General features: G+C 43.0%; 1 protein-coding gene across 3 annotated transcripts in view; it reads right to left on the bottom strand.

The window, feature by feature from the left end:
* The window catches only part of pcdh7b (protocadherin 7b), a 164757-nt gene extending 153420 nt beyond the window's left edge, over positions 1–11337 (bottom strand). For all 3 annotated transcript variants that reach the window (XM_053629234.1, XM_053629235.1, XM_053629236.1), the window contains exon 1: positions 7504–11337. In XM_053629234.1, the coding sequence (XP_053485209.1) occupies positions 7504–10593 (3090 nt within the window). In that variant the 5' untranslated portion in view covers positions 10594–11337. The remainder of the gene's footprint in view (positions 1–7503) is intronic.
* Between the last annotated feature and the right edge of the window lie 4034 nt (positions 11338–15371).

Raw genomic sequence — 15371 nt, 5'->3', positions numbered from 1 at the left:
GACAAGCAGACTAAGGACATGGATTAATGGAACCATGTCCCGTGGTCTGATGAGACCAAGATAAACTTATTTGGTTCAGATGGTGTTGAGCGTGTGTGGCAGCAACCAGGTGAGGAGTACAAAGACAAGTGTGTCTTGCCTACAGTCAAGCATGGTGGTGGGAGTGTCGTGGTCTGGGGCTGCATGAGTGCTGCCGGCACTGGGGAGCTACAGTTCACTGAGGGAACCATGAATGCCAACATGTACTGTGACATACTGAAGCAGAGCATGATCCCCTCCCTTTGGAGACTGGGCCACAGGGCAGTATTCCAGCATGATAACGACTTTTGCTTTGCTAAAGAAGCTGAGGGTGAAGGTGATGGACTGGCCAAGCATGTCTCCAGACCTAAACCCTACTGAGCATCTGTGGGGCATCCTCAAATGGAAGGTGGAGGAGCACAAGGTCTCTAACATCCACCAGCTCTGTGATGTCATCATGGAGGAGTGGAAGAGGACTCCAGTGGCAACCTGTGAAGCTCTGGTGCCCAAGAGGGTTAAGGCAGTGCTGGAAAATAATGGTGGCCACACAAAATATTGACACTTTGGGCCCAATTTGGACATTTTCACTTAGGGGTGTACTCACTTTTGTTGTCAGCGGTTTAGACATTAATGGCTGTGTGTTGAGTTATTTTGAGGGGACAGAAAATTTTCACTGTTACACAAGCTGTACACTCACTACTTTACATTGTAGCAAAGTGTCATTTCTTCAGTGTTGTCACATGAAAAGATATAATCAAATATTTAAAAAATGTGAGGGGTGTACTCACTTTTATGAGATACTGTAAGTACTGCACATGTACACACAAACACAAATACCTTAATCACAGAAAATCCTTTATAACCCACACAGTGCACAACATAGCTGCAGGTGAAATAAGGCCATGCCTCTATAAGTAAGCACAATAGTATGAAAATGCATTGCAGGAGTTTCCCAGTAAAAAAAAAAGGCCATTCTCTTTGTGCGGCTCTGAAGCGAGAGCAAGCCATCTGATCGCTGCTGCTCTCCTCTGTGTTGACAGCCAACTGCTCCCTTGAGTTGCCCTACAACAGTACTAAGCGATGTTCAGTTTAAACACACATGGTTTTAAAAAAGATGAGAAGCAGAGGGAGAACAATGATGTAAAACCAACGCAGCAGTGTGAATGCCACACACACACACACACAAACACACGCTCACTCACAGAGCTGCTGCTTAGAGAGTACAGCATGCCCCAAATCCATGTGCCAAAAAGAATGCTATGTTTCCTATGAGCAACTGTTCTTGGGCTAAAGCAGGGCTGGTTTTACCTGTTTCTCTTTTCAATTGAAAGCAGCTTTTTTGTTTTCCAGACCTCATCCTGCTGTGCTTTGTAGAAAATTAAATCCCATGTTCCACCAGCCAAAAGACACTGACGCTACCATTTACAATCAGAACGCTGTCCACCAATCAAAAGGCACCTCCGCTTGCACTCGTCCTCTCTCTCTCTCTCTCTCTCTCTCTCTCTCTCTCTCTCTCTGGCTATTTTCAAATCTGCTTTGAGATGTTGCTTTCATCAGCTTACATGTGAAATGTTACATGTGTGCCTGCGTGCATTTCATATTCAATCACTACAATTTACTTACAGACCGAGGAAAGGGAGAGAAGGCATCGGGAATTACAAAAGAGTGACAAAAATACAGCATGAATGAGAATGTGAACAATCTCAAGGACTGCTTGAGCTACTTAAGAGCATAATTTAACCAAAATTACAATTATATATATATAGAAAAATTCTAGTATAATTGTCCTGAAAAGTTTCACTCAAAGGCTCCTGTTTGTCAGAACAGATTTATACTGCTGTTTTACATGATGGTGATAACTGTGGCAGAAAACGTGCCTCTCTATTAGAATGGAGGCATTACTATTTCCATCATCACACTATCATGTGTAATGTTTCATGAGCATGCTTGTTTGCATTTCTTCAGTGTGTCAATTCATACTCCAGCAGGTCACAGATCAGTCAATAATAATGAGAAGAAGTGCAAATTGGATACAAATCTGAGGTGAGTTAAATGTGTATTTGCATATGCAGATCACTTTCAAGAGGCTCTTATTCACTCCCTTTCTTTGTATCTTGTGTTGCATCTTGGCTTCCAAACACTCCCCCAGACCCATCCCCACCTTCTCTACTGTGTGTTTGTATAAGCGCAGCCTCCTCAAATCCACACCACATGCGGTGCCTTCTGGGATCATTTAGGTGTTCATTACTTTCATCTGTCTGTGAGGGGGTCTTTCTATACCTCTTTCTTCCCCGTCTTGATCTCTGAATTCTTTTTTAACTCTCTCTCATCTGCCAGTGTTTACAAGTATTATGGTCTAAGCAGCCTTTTGTCTCTTTTTGCGAGGGATCAAAATCCCCTTAACAACACAGTAACGGAGCCAGCAAGTGATCTAATTTGAGCTTTGTGACTACTAGTCGTTTGGACAGAAATGGAAAGCAGTCAAAGTTAAGACGCAATGTAAGCATAGCAAAACGTTTTATATAAATACTAGGACAATTAAATTTAAATGAATTTTTACAAAATTATTATTATTATTTTTTTTGCTGTTAATGCAATTTCCTGGCTCTTTAAACCGCCATTACCGAGCTACTTGATTGCATGATTGAATGATGGAGTAAACTGCCACTGGTCTTTTTAATGGAAACTACTGGATGTCAATGAGTAGCCATAATTACCACAGAGTTACAGCATATTACACTGATGAAAAAAGCTCTGAGAATAATGAAGACAGAAAAGTGGCACTGCTGAAACGAGCACCTAGCAATTTATGGCTGTAGCAAAGCAGTCTCATTTTATCTCTATTTCTCTACGGAAAAACTCACCTAACGATGAATTAACTGAATGCAGAAAAATGCTGTATGTTCCTTAGTGTCAAATTTGAGCAAATTAGAATAAACAAACCTATATTCTTTGGGGTTCCATCCATCCATTTTCCATACCGCTTATCCTGCATAGCCTGGAGCCTATCCCAAGGAACTCAGGGCATAATGCGGAGGTCACCCTGGTCACGGTGCCAACCCATCATAGGGCACAATCACACACACACATATATTCACATAATACGGACAATTTGGAAATGCCAATCAACCTACAATGCCGGTCTCTGGACTTGGGAAGGAAATCAGATTACTTGGAGGAAACCCCCAAAGCATGGGGAGAACATGAAAGGTCCGCACACACAGGGCAGAGGCGGGATTCGAACCCCCAACCCTGGAGCTGTGAGGAATACGTGCTAACCACTTAACTGCACAAAATACCATAACTAAGCTAGTAATTCAGCCCTAGTAAATGTTCCCTTGCAGAGGGTTGTACAGCAACAAGCTGTCAAACTTTAGCTTTTACTTCAGGTTTTCTTTGATCAAAATGATGCATATTCAACGCAAATGAGTGTACTTGATTTACATAGGGCTTACCCAAAGCTAAGAAAACCTGAGTGCAAAGAAACACCGACTGTGACAACACACAGTCACACACACACACACACGCATACACACACACATTAAAATACACACACACATACACCCACTAACAATTTCTGAGGGTAAGCCTGATTTGGGTGTGTCAGTTTTGTGTTTGTTCAAGTGCAAACTGGCGTGCTCCCTACGCAAAGTGGAAAAGCTCACCACCAAGGAGCCACGGCTAAGCACTGGTAGAGATGACAGGCGGCGAAGTATTTTTTTCTTTGTTTCTCCTGCTGTCTGAGGCTGAGGCTACAACACCTGCAGCCCAATTTCCACTACTGCTATCATAACAAATTTAATCACAGAATAATTACAGCGAACCCACATTTAATATTCACGCCATTTAGATTTGCCATTTAGGTGCAGGGCCCAGAGACGAAAAGAAGAGTGATTCTTTTACACACAACAATTATATTGTGCATTCTAGAGACATGCGGAAAGCATTGGGATAATTACCATAAAATGCATTAGAATAAAAGTCATGAGTCTCAGTAATCCCATTCCAAAGTACTCCTGACTGTGTAATTTTAAACTGATAGATTTTTTTTTTCCTTTTCAATAAACTTACTAAAAATGGACTAGGAAAATGTTTACACTTTTGCCCTCATAAAGAATGCAAAGATCTATTCCTTAATTCCTACATCTATGAATGTGTTCTCACTTGCCAAACTTGTTGAAATATATCCAAATGATCCAGGCTTTGTTCACCATTAACATTAGCTAAATTAGCTACAGGGCAAGCTTATCACTCCAGCTCTGTGGCTAAAATGTTTCCGGTTACTACATCAACACCTAATAATTTGCACATTGGAAATGAATAACTGAACACCCATATAACTTTTTAAAAAAGTGCTGGAATAGTATCTGTTTAAAAAAAAAAAAAAAAAAAAGACTAATAATGCTAATTCAAAATTATTATCAAAATTGAGATTGGAATTAAAACATAAAAGATGTTTTAACATCCTACAGAGCTAAAATGTCAAATATATCATTTTCCAATGTGCACAATAATAGCTGGAACTCAAATTCATATCTGCACTGGGTTAAATTAATGACCTCTTTAATGTATCCTGCGCAAGGGATAGGGCTGAGCTACTATTACCTATCTGAAGCTGAAAAGCTGCCTCTGTGTGTGTGTGTGTGTGTGTGTGTGTGTGTGTGTGTGCGCGCGCATGTGGTTGAGCGGAGTCATGGGGCAAGGTTTCCTGAAAAACCACATATTCACAAGACTAGAGCATTCTAACCTACACACACACACACACACACACACACAGAACAGTAGAGATCTTTCTCAAGCCAGTTAACAGGGCCTTCTTTCTTGTCTGTGTCTTTCTTCTTTCACCAGACAGGCAAAGTCAGCAGAAGAAAGTGAGAGAGAGAGAGAGAGTGAGAGAGAGAGAGAAGATCTCAGGTGTCGTACAACAGGATCTGAAATCAAATACGATCAGAAAGACCACTCTGCAGCTTAACATGTAATTTCAGGGATCACTCACTACAAGGGCATGGCATTCTCCCGAATACAAGCTGTTCATTGGTTACACTGTTTTTCTTTCTTTCATTCTTTTTTAACTTTATGCTTTGTAAATCATCACTTATATCCATGTCCAATTTGTTAGAATATAGAGATGTTTTATTTAACCTATTTGAAACGTATCCAATTAACTCACAGACATGATCAATTGCAGAAATCCAGAAACATGAGACTTTTAATTTATCCCTGAAGAAAAAAAACACAAACAAGCCATTTGTAAACCAAGGTTCCACTTCCAACAAGCACTTAATCCTTTAATTAGAGCAAGATAATTATATGTAGGTTTGTTTCAGATAGATTTCATCAAGTACAATTTTAGGCATGAGTAAGGGAGAGACTCTGTGAATAATAGTGAACATGAGAGAAGGAGAGCGAGAGAAATTAACTCCCTTTTAGCATCAACGCAAATGTCAACACAAGAGAAGTCCAATTTCACAGACAAAAGCAAGCAGAGAACATACAGGGCTCCCAGCAGTCGATCGCTAAAATTAAATTCTAATGACTTCTCCTTACAATTAATTAGATATAGACTATTATTCTTTGCAGCAAACTTAATGGGTTTTCCAGGGGCACATTGGCTAGTCCTGATAATGTTCAATAAAATATCAAGGGAGCCCCTGTTAAATTGTCAGCAGGGATAACTCACGCAACAGAGCTGGACTTGATAGTGCCTCATGCTTAAGAAGCAGTAATTGCATATTTGCTTGGAAGGCTGCGCTGCACACCTTATGACAAACGTCAGCTGTGCATTAACATCCTCGACAAACAGACGCACACAGAAACCAGTGCAGTGCTCAAATAAATAATTATATCTAAGCGGAGTATGCGGACACACAATACATGTGCTATAGAGCCAAATAGAGTGTGTATGTGATTAATTATGTATGAGACATCTGTAAGAAACATAAGCAATGAATTGCACTCCTCTCACAAGCGAGCACTCATGCCTCTACATGGTATATTAAAGGCTGAGAGAGGGAAAGAGAGAGCGAGCAAGAGAGAAGTGAAGGACTAAAAGTGATTTGTTGATAGATGGGGAAACCACAAAGAAAAAGGGCAAGAAGAAGCAAACAGTAATCTGGGCAAGGACAGACATTTGAAGATGAGAGCGAAACAGAGATTCAAAGGAGAGAAAGAGAGGTGGAGATCGTAGAAAAATTTAAGCAAACACAGAATGAGAAGGGATCAGGTATTGTGTGAGAAAACCTGTGAATCTGTACAAGAAATAAAATACTGTGGAACAGAGAAGGAACATTGAAGATAGTGTACAGGGGAGGGAAACTTGGAAAACAGATAGATTTGCCTTGCTCAAGGAGAGAAGTATTTATGAATGCAAGAACAGTTGCTTGTTACATCGTGTCGAAGTTAGGGAATGATTAATAATGTATCAGACAGCCATGGAAAACACACGAAACAACAGACCAAGAATTCTTTCTTTCTTTCTTTCCATTAAGTACAAAATAAAGAGCTGACTTCATCATGTATTTACCCCGTTTTCTTCCTCTCTGCTCTAATGGCGAGAAAACAATAACAACATGAACTGATTAATTCATGCGCATGGCTCAGAATATGAATTCCTTGTTAAGTCTGCAGAGCTAAAAAAAGTATTTTACATTTTAAATGGTGGTATAAAAAGACAGTGAAAAAGAGAAGGAGTGAAATTGAAATGGGATGAGGTAGATAAGAAAGGAAGAGAAATTAGAAATGGGGTGGCAAGAAGGACAGAGAGAGAAATGGGGATTTCACGGCGGTGTCAGTGAATTGATCCAGACATACAAGTGCACAGGAATGTTAAATGTAACCTCTAGCCCACCTGTTCCCACTCAGCCTCAAGGAGCAATATAAAACACGACACCGCTACTAACATTCCACCATTTTCAATCTCTCCAATCCCTCCTCCTACCAACTGGCCTCAACCCCTTAAGCCCCCCCCCCCCCATCCCCTTGGCTACACTTCTTTTTCTTATCTCACTTTCAGCGTCCCAGAAACCAGCTGGAATTTCTCAACCTGGCATTAAGAAGCGTTAGCGCCAGCCGCAAGCCCACTGCTGTGACAAAATAGCTGTAAACCATAGCCATATGTGATCCCATCCACTCCTCTCTCTCACACACACACACATGGACAGAGGTCACACACACTGACACCTCAGCTGCACTGTGAACACAGCCTCAAAGGAGCACTACATATCCACAGCAAGGGTTCAGCACAGCAGGCTCAGACGTCGCTGACTAATCTAGGCCCTGATGCCATTTTTCCGATTTCATTTAATATCATTATTAACTGATCGATTCAGAGAACAGACTGTTAAAATACATATATATATAACTAACATGATGCCATTACATTAGATCCTGAATATTTAAACAGTCATTCCTACAAAGAAATGTGACTTAAAAAATGAAAGAAACATAACTACTGTTATAAGGTAATGAGTAAAAATAGGTTCTTACCTGCTTGTTGTACTTGTTGAGGGTTTGGCTGCTGTACTCAGAGCAGTGGTCAGATCCAATGGATATGTTATCTCCGGTGCCGACAAAGGTGTTGGCCGGTGGCAGATCCTGAACAGCCTGGTGTTTTTTCCCTGCTGTGGGTGACTGTGGATGAAGCTGAACTGTAGGTAGAGGTGAGCTGGACTTGTAGTGGCGGGCAAGGTCTGGGCTTCCAGGCCCACCATTAACAGAGCGATAACGCCCCATTCCAGGGCTGTCAGAGAGTTTCTCATTGATGCCATCATAGCGCTGTCCATTAGGCTTTGATGCTTCGACTGTGACAATACTGCTGTAGAGAGGCTGCTTAGACTTCCTTTTGTTCTTGTCTTTTTTGGGTTTCTTGTTCTTGTCATGCTGCTGTGGGGTGAAGAAGTCCTCATGGTCTTTTTTACCAGCCTCATACCCATTCTTGTTCTTGGGCCTGCAGTAGCGGGCCATGACCACAATGAGGATGATGAGGATGACAGTCATGATGCCAGACACCACTCCGATAGCAATGCTTAAACGCTGCTTGCCCAGGTCATAGTTGGGGTCTCCGGCAATATCAGCATTAAGGGGTGTACCGAGGCTCTTGGCGATTTTAGCTTCGACTATGGTGGCATTGGAGACTGTTTCATTGACATAGATATGCACTAGTGTGGTGGTGCTCTGTGAAGGAACCCCACTGTCATTAACTTGCACTACAAGGCGGTGAAGGCCGTAGTGTTTCTGCTCTAGCTTACTAACTAATAAAATAACTCCAGTGGCAGCGTCAATCTCAAATAACCTGAAGGGATTGCCTCCTACTATGCTGTACCTGAGGTCAGCGTTGATGCCTGTGTCAGTATCGGTAGCTATAACTGTTCGGACAACTGTTTTCATACTGCTGGATGGAGGTAAAAGAGTATAGGAGCTGTTAAGGGGAAATGTGACTGTTGGTGGGTTATCATTTTCGTCCATGATAAAAAGTGAGACGGTGGCCGTGGCTGATCGGGATGGGTCCCCACCATCAACAGCCTTAACACGGAACGAGTAGGTGGTTTTCTGTTCACGGTCAAATGCTACAGTAGAAAATATGGTTCCTGTGTTGTTCTCAATGGAGAAAATTTCTTCCTCTTCCTCAATGTAGAGGCTCATCTCAGCATTATGTCCCTTGTCTGCATCCATTACTGTTACCATGCCTACGGGGCTGTTGGGTTGCAGGTTCTCCTTTATATAGAAAGTAAAAACATCCTGCATAAATTTCGGTTCATTGTCGTTCTTGTCTGCCACCAGTACCACCACTGTAGCTGAGCCCTGTAAAACAGGCACACCTTTGTCTTTGGCGATTACTTTGAACTCATAGCGCTCTGTTTGCTCTCTATCAAGTATTGTGTTAACACGAATGTCACCACTGTCTGGGTCAACGGAAAATATTCCATTCACAGAGGAGTCCAGTGAGTATGCGATTTCTGCATTTTTACCACTGTCTGCATCCAAGGCCACTACATTCAGTACACGTTCACCAGGAGCATTGTTCTCTGGAAATGAGACCTCCATTGTGCTTTTGCTAAAGATAGGTGGATTGTCATTCATGTCGCCAACTTTCACGATTAATGAGTTATTTGCAGACAGACTGGGGCTGCCTGAATCCACAGCAACTATGACGACGTTATACTCCTGGACGGCTTCATAGTCAAGTGGTGCTGACGTGTGCAGGAAATATTTCTTTTTGTTCATGTCACCCTCTATCTCACTCGCAGGCTTTAGTTGGAAGGGCACATCACCAACCACGGTGCATGTCACGATACCATTCGGTCCCTTGTCACGATCAGACACTTGTACTAGTGCAATAGGTGTGTCTACCACTACGTCCTCTGCTACATTTGCCACACCATCTCTTAGGTAAATGCGTCCAATTTTTCTTATGTCGATATTTGGGACGTTGTCATTTTCATCTTTGATATTGATAATCATCGTTGCCTTGTCTGTCTTAGGAGGCTGACCACGGTCACGGGCCATGACCGTGAATCGCAGTTGACTTACTTCCTCACGATCAATCCTATGTAATACACTAAGCCAGCCTGTGCTCTCGTCTAACCGCAGCAGTTGCCGCACTGACTCAGTGGCTGCCCCGAAAACATATTCAATCTGGCCATTAACCCCAACATCAGCATCCATTGCCCTAAGCTGGAGGATGGGGGCGCCAGGGGAGCTGTTCTCAGGTAGGTCTGCCTCATACACGCTCTTCTCAAAACGCGGGCTGTTGTCATTCACATCTGTAATCATCACTCTGAGGATGGCTTGAGAGGAGCGTGGAGGGTCGCCGCCATCCCTGACGCGCAGAGTCAGCTCATAAGAGTCGCGCTGCTCTCTATCCAGTGCGCCTTTAATAATCAGCTGCGGCTGTTTCTCTCCATCTGTAGTATCAGCGACCTGAAGTTCAAACACACTACTCCGACTCGCGCCTTCGGCAAATCTTCTTTTGCCCATATGTGAGTCGACATTAGTAGAGCCTCCAGAGCCTATCCGGCGCACAGAGCTTTCTCCGCTGTCCTGAATCAACTCGTACCTCTCTATCCCGTTTCTGCCGAAATCCCTGTCAGTGGCCGTGGGCAAGAGATAAAGCGTGCCGATTGGCCTATTTTCCTCCACGGACAGAGTGAGCACAGGCGACGGGAAAGACGGTGTGTTGTCGTTTATGTCCAAAATGATGACCTTGCCCTCGAATAGGTCTACCCAGCTCTGTGCGGGCCCGATCACGGACACCTCGAAGTCTATAAAGCACTCATTCTCGTCGAATATCATCTGACACTGCTGCAGCTTCTCGCGGTCAATGCGCCGCTCGTTGGTGCTCAAATCGCCGGTGATGTTGTCGATCTTGAAGTACTCAGAGCCAGACTCAAGGGTGAAAGTCACATCCCCGGAGCCGGCGACGATGCCGAGGTCGGCAGCCACGTTCCCAACGCGCACATCGGCGGGACCTTCCTCAGCCAGGCGGTAGCGCAGCACTTGCTTGGCCGCAGGCTGAGTCAGCAGCTGCAGTAGCAGAAAGCAGTAGCACAAACAGTCCGTCGTGCCAGTATTCCTCATCGCGCCCTGTCTCTAATTAACGTTTTTGGGATAAAAAAAAAATATATGTAAAGTTATTTTCATCAACAGTTTGCTGAAACAATAAAGCGTTTTCCCTTTCCGTTGGTGCTGCCTCCAGTTTTCTCAGCGTGCGCGCTTCAACTACAGTAGATTTGCGGTGGAGAAGCGATCTCTCCTCCTTACCCCCAAATATATATTCTCTTCAGTCTTTCTTTTTCTCACCATGAATGCCTCCAGTTATCTGAACCGTGTACAGTTCTGCACTTAAACGCATTCAAGACTCATAGTAGAATTCACACACTGCAGAATTAAAATCGCCTGTAGTTTACTTTATAACAGAAAAAATACATCGGACATTTCAATCCATTCTAACTCGGGATTAAAAATGTTTTTTTTTTTTTTTTTTTTTAAAATCCCGTCTTCATGAATCCGGCATATTTCCGATAAAATCGCCTGAACTTTACCGGTCCGTTTGCTTGCGCACGAGCTCACCCTCCGTTTCTGTCAGTGGCAGAGTTTTAAAAGCAGGCTCCGCAGTCTCGTGCGACGCTGAAACGGAGCAGGAAAAAATCCGAGAAACAAAGAGAAGTTGTAAATCCCGAAGGAGCTCACATAGAAGTGCGTGGCGGAGATCCTGACACCCGGACTGTTCCTCTGTCCCTCGTTCTCCGTCCGTCCGTGCGCGCGCTCATGCGTGCGTGTGTGCGTTTGTGTGCGCGCGCGCGTGTGTGAGACTGTGTGTGAGCGCAGCCCGTGTATCTGCGGCACTCCGAGAGGCGCTCGCGCATGATATTGCAGCGTACCTCTCTCTCCCTCTCTTTCTCTCTCTCACTCCACCCCTTCGCGTCTCTCTCCCAGCGGCTGAACTCAAGCACTTAGTTTAAATGAGTGTTAGTGCGGTGATGGCTTTGTGTCGTGGGTATGTGGGGTATGAGGGTATGCAGTCTCCAGCATTTTTTGAATCATAAAGTACATGCAGATAAATATTACATCAGTGCGAGATCAGCCCGTTCTGTCACTGGATGTTGGGGTATAAGGGAAAAAATCTGAGACATCACATATTTCGCTTAAAGCATTAAGGTCTGCGATGTAGATGCGTTTTCATTATTTCGGATATGTTTAATCATGAAGCCTCTGATTGATTCTACACTGTGCATCCTGTTCTCAGCGCGTGCATGTTGCGCACCGCGTTATCCCGACTCAGCAAAACAATTTCGCGCATTCAATAAAATGCTCGTGCGTTCCGCGTTAGCTGGCCACAGACAATGCTCGTGAACTTTTTGATCGTGAACAGCATTTATTTCGTGCATGTTGTGTATGTTGTCCCCTGTGGCGGATTCCGTTTCGCTAACCCGCTCCGATCTATTCATTAACATATTAGTGCAGTAATGTTAACCATCCGCTCGTCAGATACTTGTAATGTAAATGTGCGCGCTAATTATTTGCGCGCACGTTCATTATTTCTCGTTTTCTTCTCTTAGTCGATGACCGGGATGGGCACCACGGACAGCGCCGCTCGGTACTGACAAGAGAAAAAAATGCAAGTGAGTGCGTAGTGTGTGTGTGTGTGTGTGTGTGTGTGCGATCCCGTTAAAACCCAGCGCTCTCCGTCGAATCTATCACTGCACAATAGCACAAACTATGGCAGCCAAGACTACACTGACATTATAATGCTTAATATCGCTGTAATAAACAAGTACACGTTCAGTGTGTGATTATTTCTAGAGACTATGAATGAGGATTCTCCTTAAAATTCAACGTGCGTGCGAGTGAATAGGTTTCTCCCCCTACCCCCGAGGATATTCCGACCCCACAAGGGCTTTTTTACTGTGTATTTATTAATTTTTAACCGTGCATGATGACAAGATTAGGCTACAGTATACACTATATGTAGACTATCAAATGTTTTGACTTATACTGCGTCCAAAATCGCATATTACTCCACTAAACACTGAAGGATTTACCATATACTAATCTATAATGAAACTCCTGTTGTGCTGCAGTATGCGGGTTTTATCCGGCGCCTGATAGGGGACCAGCGCCCTCTGTCGGCTAATTGCGTGTAATATTAAAGGCATTGTCATTCCCTTATATCTTAGGCCTTTTACCAGTCTTTTTTTGTGAGCAAATTTTCGGCTCATGACACACTGTCAGGGGCCACTTTAATTCCCTGTTGTCCGCTTCAGAAAGGTAAAGGCACTAATTAGGAAATTAATGACATTTGTAATGAGTGTTTTCAGGAAAAAAATGCTCAAGGGGGTATCACTCTTGACATGATCAAGGCAAAAAAAAAAAAAAAAAAAAAAAGAGGGAGGGGGAGGTCAATTTTTTAATCGTGACTTTTATTTTTGGATACTGCGCATGGGAGCTTTTTATATTATGACTTCCAGTGAATGCATCGTGCCCTATAGAGTAGAAGCCATTGGCATATGCACTAAATACACACAGGGAAAAAAAGGATACTAAACTTTTAATCTTAAAAATAAATAAATAAATAAATAAAGTACATTAATTCATGACAGTAATTACCTTTTAGAGTAAAGCTTTAAAGATCCACTATATGTAAATAAAAGACAAATAGACAAATGGTGGACACATGAGCGTACCAATGAGATTGCATGGTTTAAAAGCCATGAGTGGCTCGAATGTGTTGCAGTGCGTAAAAGCCTTGGCCTACTTTACTACATAAAGTGTAAATGCCACTGCTTTGAGAACTACTTGAAGCGTAAAAGCCACTGGCCAGAGTACTATATAAACACACTGGATATGACATCAAAGGTCATTTGATCATAGCACATTACAGTATATAGCATCACTACATAGTTCACTCTATTGATCAGTAAATTCACCACTGGCAGTTGCTTCCACACATTATATTCTTTTAAAGACAATTCATGAACCTTAAGAAATAGTTCACACATAAGCAAAAGGAAGATGATATATGAGCTTTAAAAGCTCACCACTCATGATCTACGTAGCACACTACATAACAAATGACCAATGTTGAAGGAACACTGTCAACCATGTAAAATGTCAACCATGAAGGCACCATGACAGATGAAGTGAATAACATTCACAACATTATCTCATGACAGTGGCACCTGTCAATGGGGTGGGATATATTAGGCAGCAAGTGAATAGTCAGTTCTCAAAGTTGATGTTGGAAGAAGGAAAAATGTGCAAGTGGATCTGAGCAACTTTGACAAGGGCCAAATTGTGGTGGCTAGATGACTGGGTCACTGCATCTCCAAAATGACAGGTCTTGTGGGGTGTTCCTGGTACGCAGTGGCTAGTAACTACCAAGAGTGGTCCAAGGAAGGACAGTGATGTGCTCATTGATGCGCATGTGGAGCAAAGGCTAGCCCATCTGGTCCAATCCAATAGAAGAGCTACTGTAGCACAAATTGCTCAAAATAATAATGCTGGCTATGATAGAAAGATGTCAGAACACACAGTGCATCACAGCTTGTTGCATATGGGGCTGTGTAGCCACAGACTCACCCCCATCCACCACCGAAAGAACCTACAATGGGCACATAAGTATCAGAACTGGACTGTGGAGCAATGGTAGAAGGTGGCCTGGTCTGATGAATCACATTTTCTTTCACATCATGTGGAATGACAGATGTGTGTGTGTCGTTTACCTGGGGAAGTGATAACAGCAGGATGCACTATGGGAAGAAGGCAAGCTGACTGAGGTTCTGTGATGTTCTGCTGGGAAACCTTGGTTCCTGACATTCATTGTTTTAGACCAAGTGCATCTCTTCATGGAAACTGTAATCCATAATGGCAGTGGTATCCTTCAGCAGGATATTGTGGCCTGCCACACTGCAAAAAATGTTCAGGAATGGTGTAAGGAACATGACAAAAAGTTCAAGGCATTGATTTGGCCTCCAAATTCCCCAGATCTAAATTCGATTGAGCATCTGTGGGATGTGCTGGACAAACAAGTCAGATCCATGGAGGAACCACCTCGCAACTTACAGGACTCAAAGGATCTGCTGCTAACATCTTAGTGCCAGATACCACAGCACACCTTCAGAGGTCCTGTGGAGTCCATGCCTGGGATGGGTCAGAGCTGTTTTGGTGGCACAAGGGCAACCTACACAATATTAGGCAGGTGGTTTTAATGTTATGGCTGACCGGTGTATATTGTTTACAAGGTTAATACAAACATGCTGATGTTGCGGAAATTACAACTTTTTTCATTTTCAAACAACATTTGTCATTAAAAATTACATAAGAGACACCAAATATTCCTGGCTATTAATGAACAAAGTACATATTGAATAAAAGTATAATATACTGTGTAAGGACGTTTACTTCACACAAGAAACTGAAAGTTAAAAATTGAAACTACTTGATTTTTGAGCACAGTTCAGGAGGAGTTGTGACTCAGAGGCTCAGAGAGATAAAGTGATGCTGAGAAAGTACTGTTTCACCAGAATAACTTCCCTTAGAAGCATTTCACTGCTGGGGTCCCAGCCAAAGGTGTCAAAGCAGCAACAAGGAACACTGCTGTTAATGATAAATGTGATGGAAGTCGCTCCGGAGTGGGAGCATCCAATGTTCCTAAACCTTGAGCTATTTTGGAGTGAAGCAACGTGAATAAGTTGTTTGGGACTGTGGGTGTCGCAGTCGATCAATTATGTTCCCGCATTGCAGACTCACCACATTCCTACGGGGGCAATCATTATTTCCATATCTACTCAACATGCTGGCATCACTCAACCTCCATAGTGGCAGCTGCTCCATTGATTTTCTTATTTTGCAAAAAC

This window comes from Ictalurus furcatus, chromosome 7 (genome assembly GCF_023375685.1).
Source record: "Ictalurus furcatus strain D&B chromosome 7, Billie_1.0, whole genome shotgun sequence".
In the NCBI taxonomy this organism is placed as follows: Eukaryota; Metazoa; Chordata; class Actinopteri; order Siluriformes; family Ictaluridae; genus Ictalurus; species Ictalurus furcatus.
This window is presented reverse-complemented; position numbering and strand designations above follow the sequence as displayed.